At 35.7% G+C, this 12,951-nt stretch overlaps 1 protein-coding gene across 3 annotated transcripts in view; it reads left to right on the plus strand.

Moving 5' to 3' along the window:
* Positions 1 to 12,951, plus strand: part of USP32 (ubiquitin specific peptidase 32) — a 217,935-nt gene that overhangs the window by 193,229 nt on the left and 11,755 nt on the right. For all 3 annotated transcript variants that reach the window (XM_025440746.3, XM_025440747.3, XM_035720943.2), the window contains exons 24-29: positions 31 to 182; positions 1,671 to 1,782; positions 2,836 to 3,047; positions 7,478 to 7,662; positions 10,847 to 10,933; positions 12,286 to 12,406. In XM_025440746.3, coding sequence (XP_025296531.3) covers positions 31 to 182; positions 1,671 to 1,782; positions 2,836 to 3,047; positions 7,478 to 7,662; positions 10,847 to 10,933; positions 12,286 to 12,406 — 869 coding nt within the window. The remainder of the gene's footprint in view (positions 1 to 30; positions 183 to 1,670; positions 1,783 to 2,835; positions 3,048 to 7,477; positions 7,663 to 10,846; positions 10,934 to 12,285; positions 12,407 to 12,951) is intronic.

A 12,951-nucleotide genomic window follows, 5' to 3' on the forward strand; every position in this document is an offset into this window, starting at 1 on the left:
TACTGATAAAAGATATTTTTTCTTTACTAGTTATTAAACTGGATGGTACTACCCCTGTACGATATGGACTACGACTAAATATGGATGAAAAGTACACAGGTTTAAAAAAACAGCTAAGCGATCTCTGTGGGCTTAAATCAGAACAGATCCTTCTTGCAGAAGTACATGGTTCCAACATAAAGGTAATATTAACTGTTCCTTCTAAGATACTCTTGATTCCATCCTTCAAAGATCACATTTTTCTCGGGGAACCTAGGTGGCTCAGTCAGTTGAGCAGCCGACTCTTGATTTTAGCTCAGGTCATGATCTGAGAGTCCTGGGATCAAGTCCCATGTCTGCTCCCTCTCCCTCTGCCCTTACCCTATTCTCTCTTTCTCAGATAAATAAGTAAATCTTTTAAATTAAAAAACCCACAAGTTTCTTAATTAATGACTGAGGGAGATATTAAAACACAACAAAGACTAAACAAAAAAATTTCTCAAGTTTCCCATCCCAGAAACTTTTAAAAAGGATTGTCAAGTAATCATCAGGGGCGCCTGGGTGGCTCTGCCCATTAAGTGTCTGCCTTCGGCTCGGATCATCAGTGTCTGCTTAGTATCCCCAGGGTCCTAGGATCAAGCCCTGCATTGAGCTCCCTGCTTTCTCTCTCTCTCTCTCTTTCAAATAGATAAATAAAATCTTTTTTTGAAAAAAAAGGAAGTAATAATGATAGTGGCATTTTTTTAAAGAAGGGAAACACACATAAGTCCAGTGCTATCTATATGGTACAATCTAGCTATGTCACTATAGTATAGATTTCCTCCAGTGACCACTGCTGCTACACTTTACGGCTCTTCTATATTACTACTCTCACTAGAATTCTTCCTAAGTTAAAGTTTTATACATATTTATAAATGTTTGCTTTTACAGTTTATGAATATATTTACCTGGCCTTTCAACACACTAAGAAGTTAGAGAGCAAAGACAAATTGACACAAATCACTTCTTCCTGCATAGCAGCTAGAAAAACAGCCTGAAACTAATACTATACCATATATTAACTAACTAGAATTTAAATAAAAACTGGAAACAAAAAAAAAAAAGGTTTAGGTGGGTGGGAGAATGGGGTAATTCGGTGATGGGCATTAAGGAGGACATATGATACAATGAGCTCTGGTGTTAAAGACAGCAGATGAATAATTGAACTCTACATCTGAAACTAATAATACACTCTTAACTAATTGAATTTAAATAAAATAAGTTTTAAAATTTTTATGTAAAATAATAATAAATATGTTGCCTAGCCTGAATTGAGCCCCTGCCATTGGTATTATTAATATTTATTTTGGGGGTTTTCTAAACAAACTCACCTAATTGATGTTTTTCTCAAATGTGTAAAGCAAAGGTAAGATCTCTCTGAGGTTGGAGCTTAGATGCTTAAAATGAAGGACAAAACTTTAAGGAGCCAGTTACACACAACATACTTCTTTCTCATGGAAAGGAATAATGGTTTTATCAGTAAGGTTAGTTCTTAGTTTATCAAGCTTTCATCTTTTAGTTTAAGAAAAATTATTCAGTCATCTTGTTTTATTGGTAAAAGCATCTAAGACTTAGCTTAAATGTATCAAAGAGATGATTTTCGATTTTACCTGAAACATTTCCCCCTTCTCATCTTACCTCTTTTTCTGTAGAATTTTCCTCAGGACAACCAAAAAGTACGACTCTCAGTGAGTGGATTTTTGTGTGCATTTGAAATTCCTATTCCTGGATCTCCAATTTCAGCTTCTAGTCCAATACAGACAGGTAAGAGATCTAGAGCTCCTTGTGATTTCAGCTTTAAATTTGGCCTTACGGTTTATATTTGTTTGGGCTAAGGATATTTGGGCAAAAGAATTTTGGAGCCTGACTGAAACCTTGGTGATTATTTGACTAAATTCCTCATTTTTTAGATGAGGAGCATAAAAAAATTAAGGCAACATAAGTGATAAGTAAATGCTTATTTAACTAAATCTGCCACTGAAATTCAGATCTCTTGGTTATTTTTATTTGACATTAACATGGCAACAGATGGTATAAGAGGAATATACTATTAGGAAAATAAAACAATAAACACAACTAAAAAAAGAATCTTTTTAGGGTGAGGGTGGGAAATAAAAACAAAAAAAAAAGAATATACTTACCTAAGATTGCATGTGATTTGATACAGTTATCCATCAAGTCTTTTTGACCATATTAATATTGTCTATTCTATAATCTTTTCTATCCAATAGAATATTCACTAGTCATATGGACTGTTGAGCACTGTTGAGACTGAGGGAAATGCATTTTTAAATTAATGTAAATTTTAAAAGTATCTTTCATCATTTGTAGCAAATATATCACTTTGGTTGGAGGGGTTGTCAATGGGGAAGGATTTGCATTTGTGGGACATAAAGGTTTTTTTTTAATTAAAAAAAAGGCAACATCTAGCTAGAGGCTACTATATTTGACTAAACATTTTTTAGGAGAATAGAGAAATGAATTTGTGGAGAGGAAAAAATAAAACAAAGAATTGTTTGCATGCAACAATATGGTACTGATAAAGGTTTTTACAAAAAAAATTTGCTTAAAAGTTTCAGAAAATTTTCTAGCAGTTACTCTTGCTTTGTCATTTAGTCTTAAGTGTGAGTTAATAGAAGTAAAATTTGAAATTAAAATCTTCCAGTCAGTCTAGAATTATTATTTGAACTATGATTTCTCCCTGTCCTTTGCTAAAAATTCTCTACTACAGTGGCCTGGGTCCCCACATTATTTGAGAAAAGAGCAAAGAGAAGGCACCACAAGCTTATGATGCTGTACTTATCTTTGAATTTGTAGATTTCTCCTCTTCCCCATCTACAAATGGAATGTTCACCCTAACCACCAATGGGGACTTGCCCCGACCAATATTCATACCTAATGGAATGCCAAACACTGTTGTGCCATGTGGAACTGAGAAGAACTTTACAAATGGAATGGTGAATGGTCATATGCCATCTGTTCCTGACAATTCCTTTACAGGCTACATCATTGCAGTCCACCGAAAAATGGTTAGTTTAATGTTAGGCAAGTTACAGCTGGTCTTGCCAGTGTTTGTGAAACGTAACCACTTTCTGTCTTTGAAGCATCTTCTTTGTGTTCACTTTCAATGTATTATGTATGCTATTGTAAGTGATCAGAGCTAGGACTCAGTATCACACATGCTGGCCTATGTATGAAATGAGATTCTTCACTCATATTAAACAGCATTCGGATAGCTGGTACATCTGAATACTAATTTCTTTTAAAAGTTTGTGTCTCCTCTGTTCATGTAGGCAGGTACATCTTCTCTGCCATGTTGGTGTGGGTACCTTTGGAGATTGGTTTGTTGGTTGATTGGTTTGTTGGAGAGAAACAAGAATGTTCTTGGGTAAAACAAGTTGTTTCCTAGGACTACTATAATAAATTAGCACAAATTTGGTGGCTTAAAACAACATAAATTTATTCTTTCATAGTTCTAAAGGCTGAAAGTCTAAAATCAAAACATCTGAAATCAACAGGGCTATGCTCCCTCCAGAGGTTTTTGGGGAGAATCCTTCCTTGCCTCTTCCAACTTCCATAGGCATTTCTTAGCTCATAACTCCAATCTCTGCCTCCTTCTTTGCATGGTCTTCACCTTTTCCCTCTACTCTTCACTACTAAAATTTACTAATAAAGCATTGTCATTAGATTCAGGGGCCATCCAGATAATCCAGGATATCTCACCTGAAGATCCTCAACTTAATTACACCTGCAAAAACTATTTTGCCAGATAAGGTCACTTTCACAAGTTCTGGGGGTTAGGATGTGTACATATCTTTCAGGGAGCCATCATCCAATCCACTACATATATCATTTGCTATAGAATGAAAAAAATTAAGTACCTAGAAATAAGCTACAACAGATATACAAGGCATCTATAAGGAATACAATAGAATATTATTGACAAAAATTAAAGAGACTCAAATATTTGAAGGAATAAAACAAGGCAGTCTTGAAGAACAAAGCATGAGGAATTGAGCTACCAGATACTATGATTTTATAACACCACTGTACTTAAGACATTGTGATATTGGTATGAGAGAAGACAAATAGACCAGTGGATTAGAATAGAAAGCCCAGAAACAAGTTTGCAAATGTATGAATGCTTGATTTATAGCAAAGATGGCATTGCAGATCAGTGAGAGACAATTTTCTCAGTCTGTGGTGCTGAGATAATTGGATAGCCATATGAAACTTGACACCGACCTCTCTCATCACACAATATTCAATGCCAGGTGGACTATAGAACTAAATATGACAGCAAAATAATAAAACAACCCCCAGAAGAGAATTAAAGGTGAATACATTCATGACCTTGATGTAGGGAAAGACTGCTTAAATAGGGCACAAAAAAGCACTAAGAAGAGATAAGGAAGAGATAAATTAGATATCATTAAAATTAAAACTTTAGTTCCATCAAGAGACATCATTAAGAGGGTAAAAAGGTGGAGCACCTAGGTGGCTCCATCAGTTAAGCATCTGCCTTCAGCTCAGGTCATGAAACCAGGGTCCTGAGATCGAGCCCCACATTGGGCTCCCTGCTCAGCGGAGAGTCTGCCTCTCCCCCTGCTCAAGCTCTCTCTTACACACGCTCTCTCTCCCTCTCTCTCTTTTTCAATTAATCTTTAAAAAAAAAGAGAGAGTAAAAAGGCAAGCCTTGAAATAGAAAATGTTTACAACTCCTATAACCATCAAAGGGCTCAATCCAGAAAATACAAAGAACTAGCATAAATCATTTAGAAAAAAATCCAGTAAAAAAAAAAATGATTGATACTCAAACAGATGCTTCACAGAAAGGATATCCAAATAGCCAGTAGCCATATGAAAAAGTGATCAGCCATACTACTAACCAGGGAAACGCAAATTAAAGTCACATTACCATATAACTGTGCACCCACCAGAAGAGCTAAGATTGAACAGATTGACAGTGTTGGTAAGGATATTTGAGCAACAGAGACTCTCATACATGCTAATAAGAGTGTAAGTTAATATAGCTCTTTTAGAAATTAGTTTTCTAGTTTAAAGATAAGCAGTTCTTTTTAAGTATCTACTAAAAACAGATTTATGTGTACCAGGAAAAATGTATAAGAATATTTGTTCAGATAACAGCATTATCTGTAATAGCCCAAAGCTGAAAACAAAAAATGAAAACATTAAATGTCCATTAGTTGGGGCATCTGGGTGTCTCAGTTGGTTAAGCATCAGACTCTTGATTTCAGCTCAGGTCATGGTGTCAGGGTCATGAGATTGAGCCCCACATCAAGCTCTGTGCTCAGCAGGGAGTCTGCTGGAGATTCTCTCTCTCTCTCTCTAAAATAAATAAGTCTTTTTAAAAAAATAAATGTCCATGAATACTAGAAGGAATAACAAGTTTATATAATAGGGTATTATACAGCAATGAAAATGAATAGACTTAGAGTTATACTCAACATAAATAAACCTCATAAACATAATGTTGTGGGAAAGAAGCCAGACAAAAGAAATATAAACTAGGATTTATTTTAAAATAAAAAATTTTAAATAGGGAAAATGAAATTGACTTTTTATGCATAAGCTACAAAACTATAAAGAAAAGCAAGGGGAAAAAAAAGAAAAGCAAGGAAATGATTACCATAAAATTCAGAAAAACTGTTAACTTTAAAAAATATATTTTATTTACTTATTTATTTAGTGAAAGAGCACGAGCAGAGCAGGGGAAACAGAGGGAGAGGGAAAGAGAGAATCCCAAGCAGGCTCCATGCTCAGCACAGAGCCTGATCTGGGGCTCAATCTTATGACCTTGAGACCATGACCTGAGCCGAAATTAAGATTTTTGTGATTGGAAGGAAGCAGAGGGAGGCCTTTAGAGTGCTGGCTATATTATGTCTTGACCTGAGTGGTAATTGTACAGCTCTTTGCTTTCTGATAATTCCTTAAAATGTACTTTTGTTCCTCTTTGAATTAATAACTCTTGACTTAAAGTGAGTTTCTGACCATTATGGATGATATTCTATGGACCATGTTCTAGACAGGATTGTACAAGTAGACAGAGAATTAAGGGGTTCTTTGTGACTTGGAATTGTCTTTAAGCACATCTCTGACTGGTCCCATCAGCTAAAATAATTGATTCATGCATTTCCCTATGTCTTTTTTTTACCAAGTGTTATCAGCATAAATTAAGAACTCTGATGTACTTTTTTAAAAAGTCTTTCTTAGAAAACAATTCTCTGCAGTTATCATGTATATGTTATATAAAGTGCTTGGTAAGTGCTAAAGCATTAATGTAGACATTTTTATAATTACTGGACCATATTGACAGCTCTTAATTTTCACCTTTTAACCAATTCCCTGTTTCCAGTTTCCTTCATGATCTATACAGCTGCTTTTGGAATGCCTAAAATTGATCTTACTGTCTGTTTGCCTCAAGTCAAGTTCCTTATCCCATCACTTCTGTGAAAGGCAACACCATGCTTAATTAAATGCTTAATTCCATGCTTCCATGCTTAATTAAATGTCCCAAATGCTCAGCAGCTTTTTTTGAGTAATCCTAAACTCCCAACCAACCTTTCAATTACAATAAACTTTTGTTTTATTAAGCAGCCATTTCTAAGCTACTTCTGTGTAGTATCTCTATATTAAGGATATCATAAAAACCTTAACATGAGGGATCCCTGGGTGGCGCAGCGGTTTGGCGCCTGCCTTTGGCCCAGGGCGCGATCCTGGAGACCCGGGATCGAATCCCACGTCAGGCTCCCGGTGCATGGAGCCTGCTTCTCCCTCTGCCTATGTCTCTGCCTCTCTCTCTCTCTCTGTGTAACTATCATAAATAAATAAAAATTAAAAAAAAAAAACCTTAACATGCTAAAAGGAAATTTTTTTTACTTTTATTCTATTATATAATTTAAAAAAAAAAAAGACTAGAGTCACTCAGCTACTTTTAAGGAGGGTGCATAAGATTTTACAACATTAAATAACTTGGTTTCATACCTTTCCAAAAGTTTGAGAATTATGCTCTAACAACTATCAATACCTTATTAGAAAATTGCATTTCAAGAGAGTTTTGGTTTACTGGCATACTTTCTAAAGAAAGGATTTTCATTGCTTTTAAAAGCCTTGAGCTATGAACTATTACTAGTTTTTATGTATGATTTAGTGGGTATGAGAAATATTTATCAGAGAAAACTAGTTTGAAAATATTAAGTGCTGAAAACCTGTGTTTGATAGCAGTTCTGAAACTGGCAATACCTCAACCTTTCAGTGATTCCACTTGAAATAACCATTCTCTTCATATTAATAAAAGATGATTCTATCAATAAAGAGGTGTGGTGGTGACTAATTTGAAAATGATAGCGAGGCCTGTTATCGGCAGCCTTAGAAGAATGAAAGGGAGGAATCAAAGACCTGTCCTCTCAGCCTTCTCTTCTGTTGTTTGTACATACAGATGAGGACAGAACTGTATTTCCTTTCATCTCAGAAGAATCGCCCCAGCCTCTTTGGAATGCCACTGATTGTTCCATGTACTGTGCATACCCGGAAGAAGGACTTATATGATGCAGTTTGGATTCAAGTGTCTCGATTAGCCAGCCCCCTCCCACCTCAGGAAGCCAGTAACCATGCTCAGGATTGGTGAGTTTAGGGGATTAACCTACCCCTGTGGTTTCCAAACTCAAGAAGAATAATTTGTATGAATTCTGTGTGATACATAGGACGTATTCTGTGTTAGGGTTATTCACTTGTTGAAGAACCATCCAGAGAACATATAATTCAACCATTTGGTTTGATCTTTTGAGTAGGAGAGACTATACAGTTTCCTTTCATTACCTAGACATTCTAGTGTCTAATAATCCTTTCATTCTCTAATCTCTTACCTAAAATCCCTCCTGCTAATGTGTTAAATCCTTCAGGCAATATCCTTGATTTTGGTTATTACAAAACTAGAGAGTATGAATTCACCAGGAAAATTGTATCCTCTCAACCCTCTGAAATTCAGAATAAGAATAGTGAGCATTTCTATTCATGTACTCTAAAAAATTCCCATGCCATAACAAGTGATTCAGTTGGATTATTTCCATACCATGTCAGTTTAACACAGAATAATTTCATAAGTCTAGGTAAAGAAAATAAACATCTTCTGTTTCTTCTTTTCCATTCCTCCTCCCATTGTTCTATTAAATTAGTAAATGTATTTACTTCTAACAATTGTTGAGATTGTGATGCCTCATTTATATAACTAAACTGAATTGTAGTTTATTATGTCATTGTCATGGTGCAAATGAGCGTTCAGCTTCTGTGTTAACTGAATAAAGAAGTTCTCTTTGCTGATAGGTTATAGTATGGGGTTTTTTGATGACTAGGATAAGGCTTAAGGATAAGTCTTAAAGGAAAACTAAAAATAAAAGATAACCAATTGAGTTGAAGAATGTTGTGTTTAGTAAAAATATCATAGGGCAAGATTAAACTTAAAGCAAATGTCTGACTAAATTGAAGAACTTCCAAATTAGTACTTTTCCCAAGGCTTGCTAAGTGAATTGGATATGGAATATGAGGGAAAGAGGTAGTTTTTCAGCCTGAGCAATTGTTTGTGAATGGTGTTAACATTTAATGAAATGAGGAAAACTGAGGAAAGAGTAGGTTTGGGGCGAGAGATGACAGGAATCAAGTTAAAGGTGTATATTATATTTTCAAGTGGGAGATACACTTAAGTGTCCTTTGCTGGAGATAGAAATATAGGTGTCATCAACACATAGTTGGTATTTAAAGCCCTGAGACTAGATGATATCATTTAGAGAATAAGAGTTAGATAGAGAAGACACCCACAACCTAATTCCTCATCCATTCCAACATTTAAAGATAGAAAAATGTCAGCAAAAGCAATTGAGAAGGAGCGGCCAGTGATATAAGAAGGAAATCAGGAGTGAGTTAGTGTCCCAGAAGTTAACTGAAAAAGTGTTTAAAGGAAGAACTGATGAGTTTCAAGTGCTGCAGAAAGATTAAGGGAAATGGGAACTGACCACTGGACTTGATAAAATGGTAGTCTTTTGTGACCTTTGCAAAAGCTTTTAGTGGAGTGGTATAGATGAAGGCATGGAGATTAGAATAGGTTAAAGAGAAAGTGCTCCTACAGGCAATAAAAAAGTTAGTAAGAGTTGATCTTTTAGAGATAACACACTGAATTTTTTTTTCCACACTGAAATATTTATGAATGAAAATGAAATATCTCCAATTTCCTTCAGAATAATCTGGTGGGTCACAATGGCCAACAGGTAGAAACAACCTAAATGTTCATCAACAGACAAATGGATAAACAAACTATGGTATATCCACACAATGGAGGATTCGTCAACCATAAAAAGGAATGAAGTTCTAATACACACTACAACATAGATGAACCTTGAAAATATCAGACGAGTGAAATAAGCCAAACATGAAAGGAAGAACTGATGAGTTATTTCTCATTAAGCTTCTGTGTGATTACCGTGTGATTTCACTTTTATAAGATATCTTTAGTAGGCAAATTCATAAACAGAAAGTAGATTAGATGTTACAAGTGTTTAGGGGGAGAGGTGTAGGGGAATTATTATTGCTTGATGCATACAGAGTTTCTGTTTAGAAAGATGAAAAATTTGTGGAGATAGATGGTGGTGATGGTTCCACAACATTGTGAATGTACTTACTGCCACTGAATTGTATACTTAAAAGTGATTAAATGGTAAATTTTATGTATATTTTACCATAGTTTTTTTTTTTAATTGAATAAAAGACTCTAGTGGAGCTAGGTAAAGGTATAGATGAAATAAAAGTGGCCAAAGGTTGATGATTATTATTATTGGGTGACAAATATATGGGGGTTCATTGTGCATTCTCTATTTTTGTGAGTGTTAATGTTAATAAATATGCATGTTTAGATTAGATGGACAAATTCCTGGAATTGAGGATCTATATAAAAGATTATTTTGAAGGACAGTGGACAAGGAAGAAAGTGAGGGTTTGAGGGCAGGGATTAGAAATTTTCTTTGGTCAAAGAATTGTTAAAGTGGTGATACTTGAATAAGTAATTTAAAAGGGTAGGAGGTGGTTGTTACAAACTAGGATATTTGGAACTGATATTTTTGGAGGTAATAAAGTCCTTATGGTTTCATTACCTTCAGCAGCCATGTAATAGCCATTACCAATTGCCAAATGTGCTGTCCTGCGTTGCTTCTTACTGGGACAAGGATGAATAAATATTTTCTTAAGTTGGAGTATCCAAGGCTATCTTGCAGTTAAAAGACATTACTCTAAAAATGTTATGTGCCTTATAGCTTTGAGTAGTTAAGGCAGGGAAAAAGGGTGCCTCTCATGTACCACAACAGGATTCTGATTAAAGAAAACTTCTAAATATATAGTTAGTCAACTCTTTTAAAAAATCATATGACCTTTCAGCTTTCTGTGCTGTGTCAATGTTCTTGTCATAGAAAGGTCTAATTATTTCAGTTTAATGTGAATTAAATCTTATGATAGGATTAGGGCTGAAGGATAATTGGTATTTGATTTCATGATTTGCTTATCTTATAAAATTTGCATGGACCACATGGGCTCTCTTAGAGACATCTGGCAGTCTAGTCTGTTTACCCTTCTGCATGGAAGCCCTGAGTGTGGTTGGTACAAGGCTGCTGCAAATGGGTTAAGATAACCAGCACTGAACCATCACCATGAGCATACTGTTATGACAGATGTCCCTGCCTTGGGTTACTTCAAGAGAAAATGAAAAGAAATTGAGACCTCAAATCAGAAATGTTTTTTATACTCTTTGGTCTATGTTCTGTTTCAGTGATGACAGTATGGGCTATCAATATCCCTTCACTCTACGAGTTGTGCAGAAAGATGGGAACTCCTGTGCTTGGTGCCCATGGTATAGGTAAAGTGATCTTCTGCAAAAGAAAATTTTAGTGGAATTGCAGCTTCAGATATTATACCTTTTTCATAAGGTTTCCAGCTTTTAGAAGAAATATTGAATAATGAGAAGCTTAAAATAAACTCAAGGAATTGTTGATTCATCTTTTCCTTATTGTGAGGACTGTAGCTTAGTTTTGCTCTTAACCCTTAGCTGGGGGATCACTGGGTGGCGCAGCGGTTTAGCGCCTGCCTTTGGCCCAGGGTGCAATCCTGGAGACCGGGGATCGAATCCCACATCGGGCTCCAAGTGCATGGAGCCTGCTTCTTCCTCTGCCTATGTCTCTGCCTCTCTCTCTCTGTGTGACTATCATAAATAAATAAATAAAAATTACAAAAAAAAAAGTCTTAAAAAAAAAAAACCTTAGCTGTTTCTGTAAACTCTTATGATCCTCATCAAATTCATAGTTTATGATCAATATTTATTATTTTATACTTTGTACTCCTTAAATATAAATCAGCTTAGCAGTTCTGAGCCCTAGAACCATAATCTACTTACTAGACATTCCTGGAAGTCTATTTTTTATTTTTAGAAAAATTATGGGGATGGATTGGCCATTACTATTTCAGCTTGGAAAATACCTGAGTACTGAAGTCATCCTTCAGAGAGCTATAATGGACTTAGCAAAAAGAATCTAAATAGCTGCTGAAACCATGGCCTTGTCATGGTCCCTCCCCTCCCATAAATTTTTATATGTATTTATTTAATGTGCCATTTTATAAACAAGGAAATAGGCATTGTTGTATCAGATGAGTTGTCCTACCTCAGAGCATTAAATAACTAAATTTAGAATTTTCTTAGAGATGTATTATCTCAAATGTCCAATTCCCATGTCATTTATTTACCATAAAGTCCACAAATACTCATGTGCATTAACAATGTCTGTCGGGATCCCTGGGTGGCGCAGCGGTTTAGCGCCTGCCTTTGGCCCAGGGCGCGATCCTGGAGACCCGGGATCGAATCCCACGTCGGGCTCCAGGTGCATAGAGCCTGCTTCTCCCTCTGCCTGTGTCTCTGCCTCTCTCTCTCTCTCTATCATAAATAAATAAAAATTTAAAAAAAATGTCTGTCAAGTACTTCGAAAACCAGAGACTTGAGAAGTGATGAGCATGCTTCCCTGAAATAATAACTACCAGTACATATTCATGAATTGATCACTCTTAAGTTAGAGTCCCATGACAGACTGTGAACCCAAGAAAGTGGAGAAGTAGAAAGGGAGAATATTTGTGATGAAGAAAATTTAGATTCTTTCATAATTATTCCTCCCTTTAATAGATCATTGTTCTCCCCCCGCACCCCCCCCCCCCCGCCTTCAGATTTTGCAGAGGCTGTAAAATTGATTGTGGGGAAGACAGAGCTTTCATTGGAAATGCCTATATTGCTGTGGATTGGGACCCTACAGCTCTTCACCTCCGCTATCAAACATCACAGGAAAGGGTAAGTACTCAAGGCCACCATAAGATGGTGATTTTTATTTGTAAACATTTTCCCAGTTTAACTGTATTGTGCCATTTCTGGTTTAGATGATCTAAATCATCCATCAAAAAAACATTCATTGGTATTCTCTATGGCACTTAATATATTGATTGACATGAGTATATGGATATTTCAGTTTTCCCACTTCTAGATTTAATTGTATTGGGGCATTATATTTCAGAAATACTAATACAAAAAAGTAAGTCTTGAAACTTCTGGGTATAATTAAGATGTTATATTGTTTGGCCATCGCATACCAAGCAATAAATATCTCTCTGCCTATTTATTAATTATTATTGAAGCTGCAGCATTTAATAACCACCATTACTTAGCTCAAAGGCATCCCAGGGCTATAGGTGCATAATGGGCATAGTGATCAGAAAAACTAGAGAAAAGATCAAATGTTTCAAGACTGGGCATCTAAGAGTACATCTCAGTAGCTATTCTTACACTTAGCATTCCTAAAACTGGCCAGGGCACTTTTTAAATTTTGAAAATGTTACTTC

Source organism: Canis lupus, chromosome 9 (genome assembly GCF_003254725.2).
Source record: "Canis lupus dingo isolate Sandy chromosome 9, ASM325472v2, whole genome shotgun sequence".
NCBI lineage: Eukaryota > Metazoa > Chordata > Mammalia > Carnivora > Canidae > Canis > Canis lupus.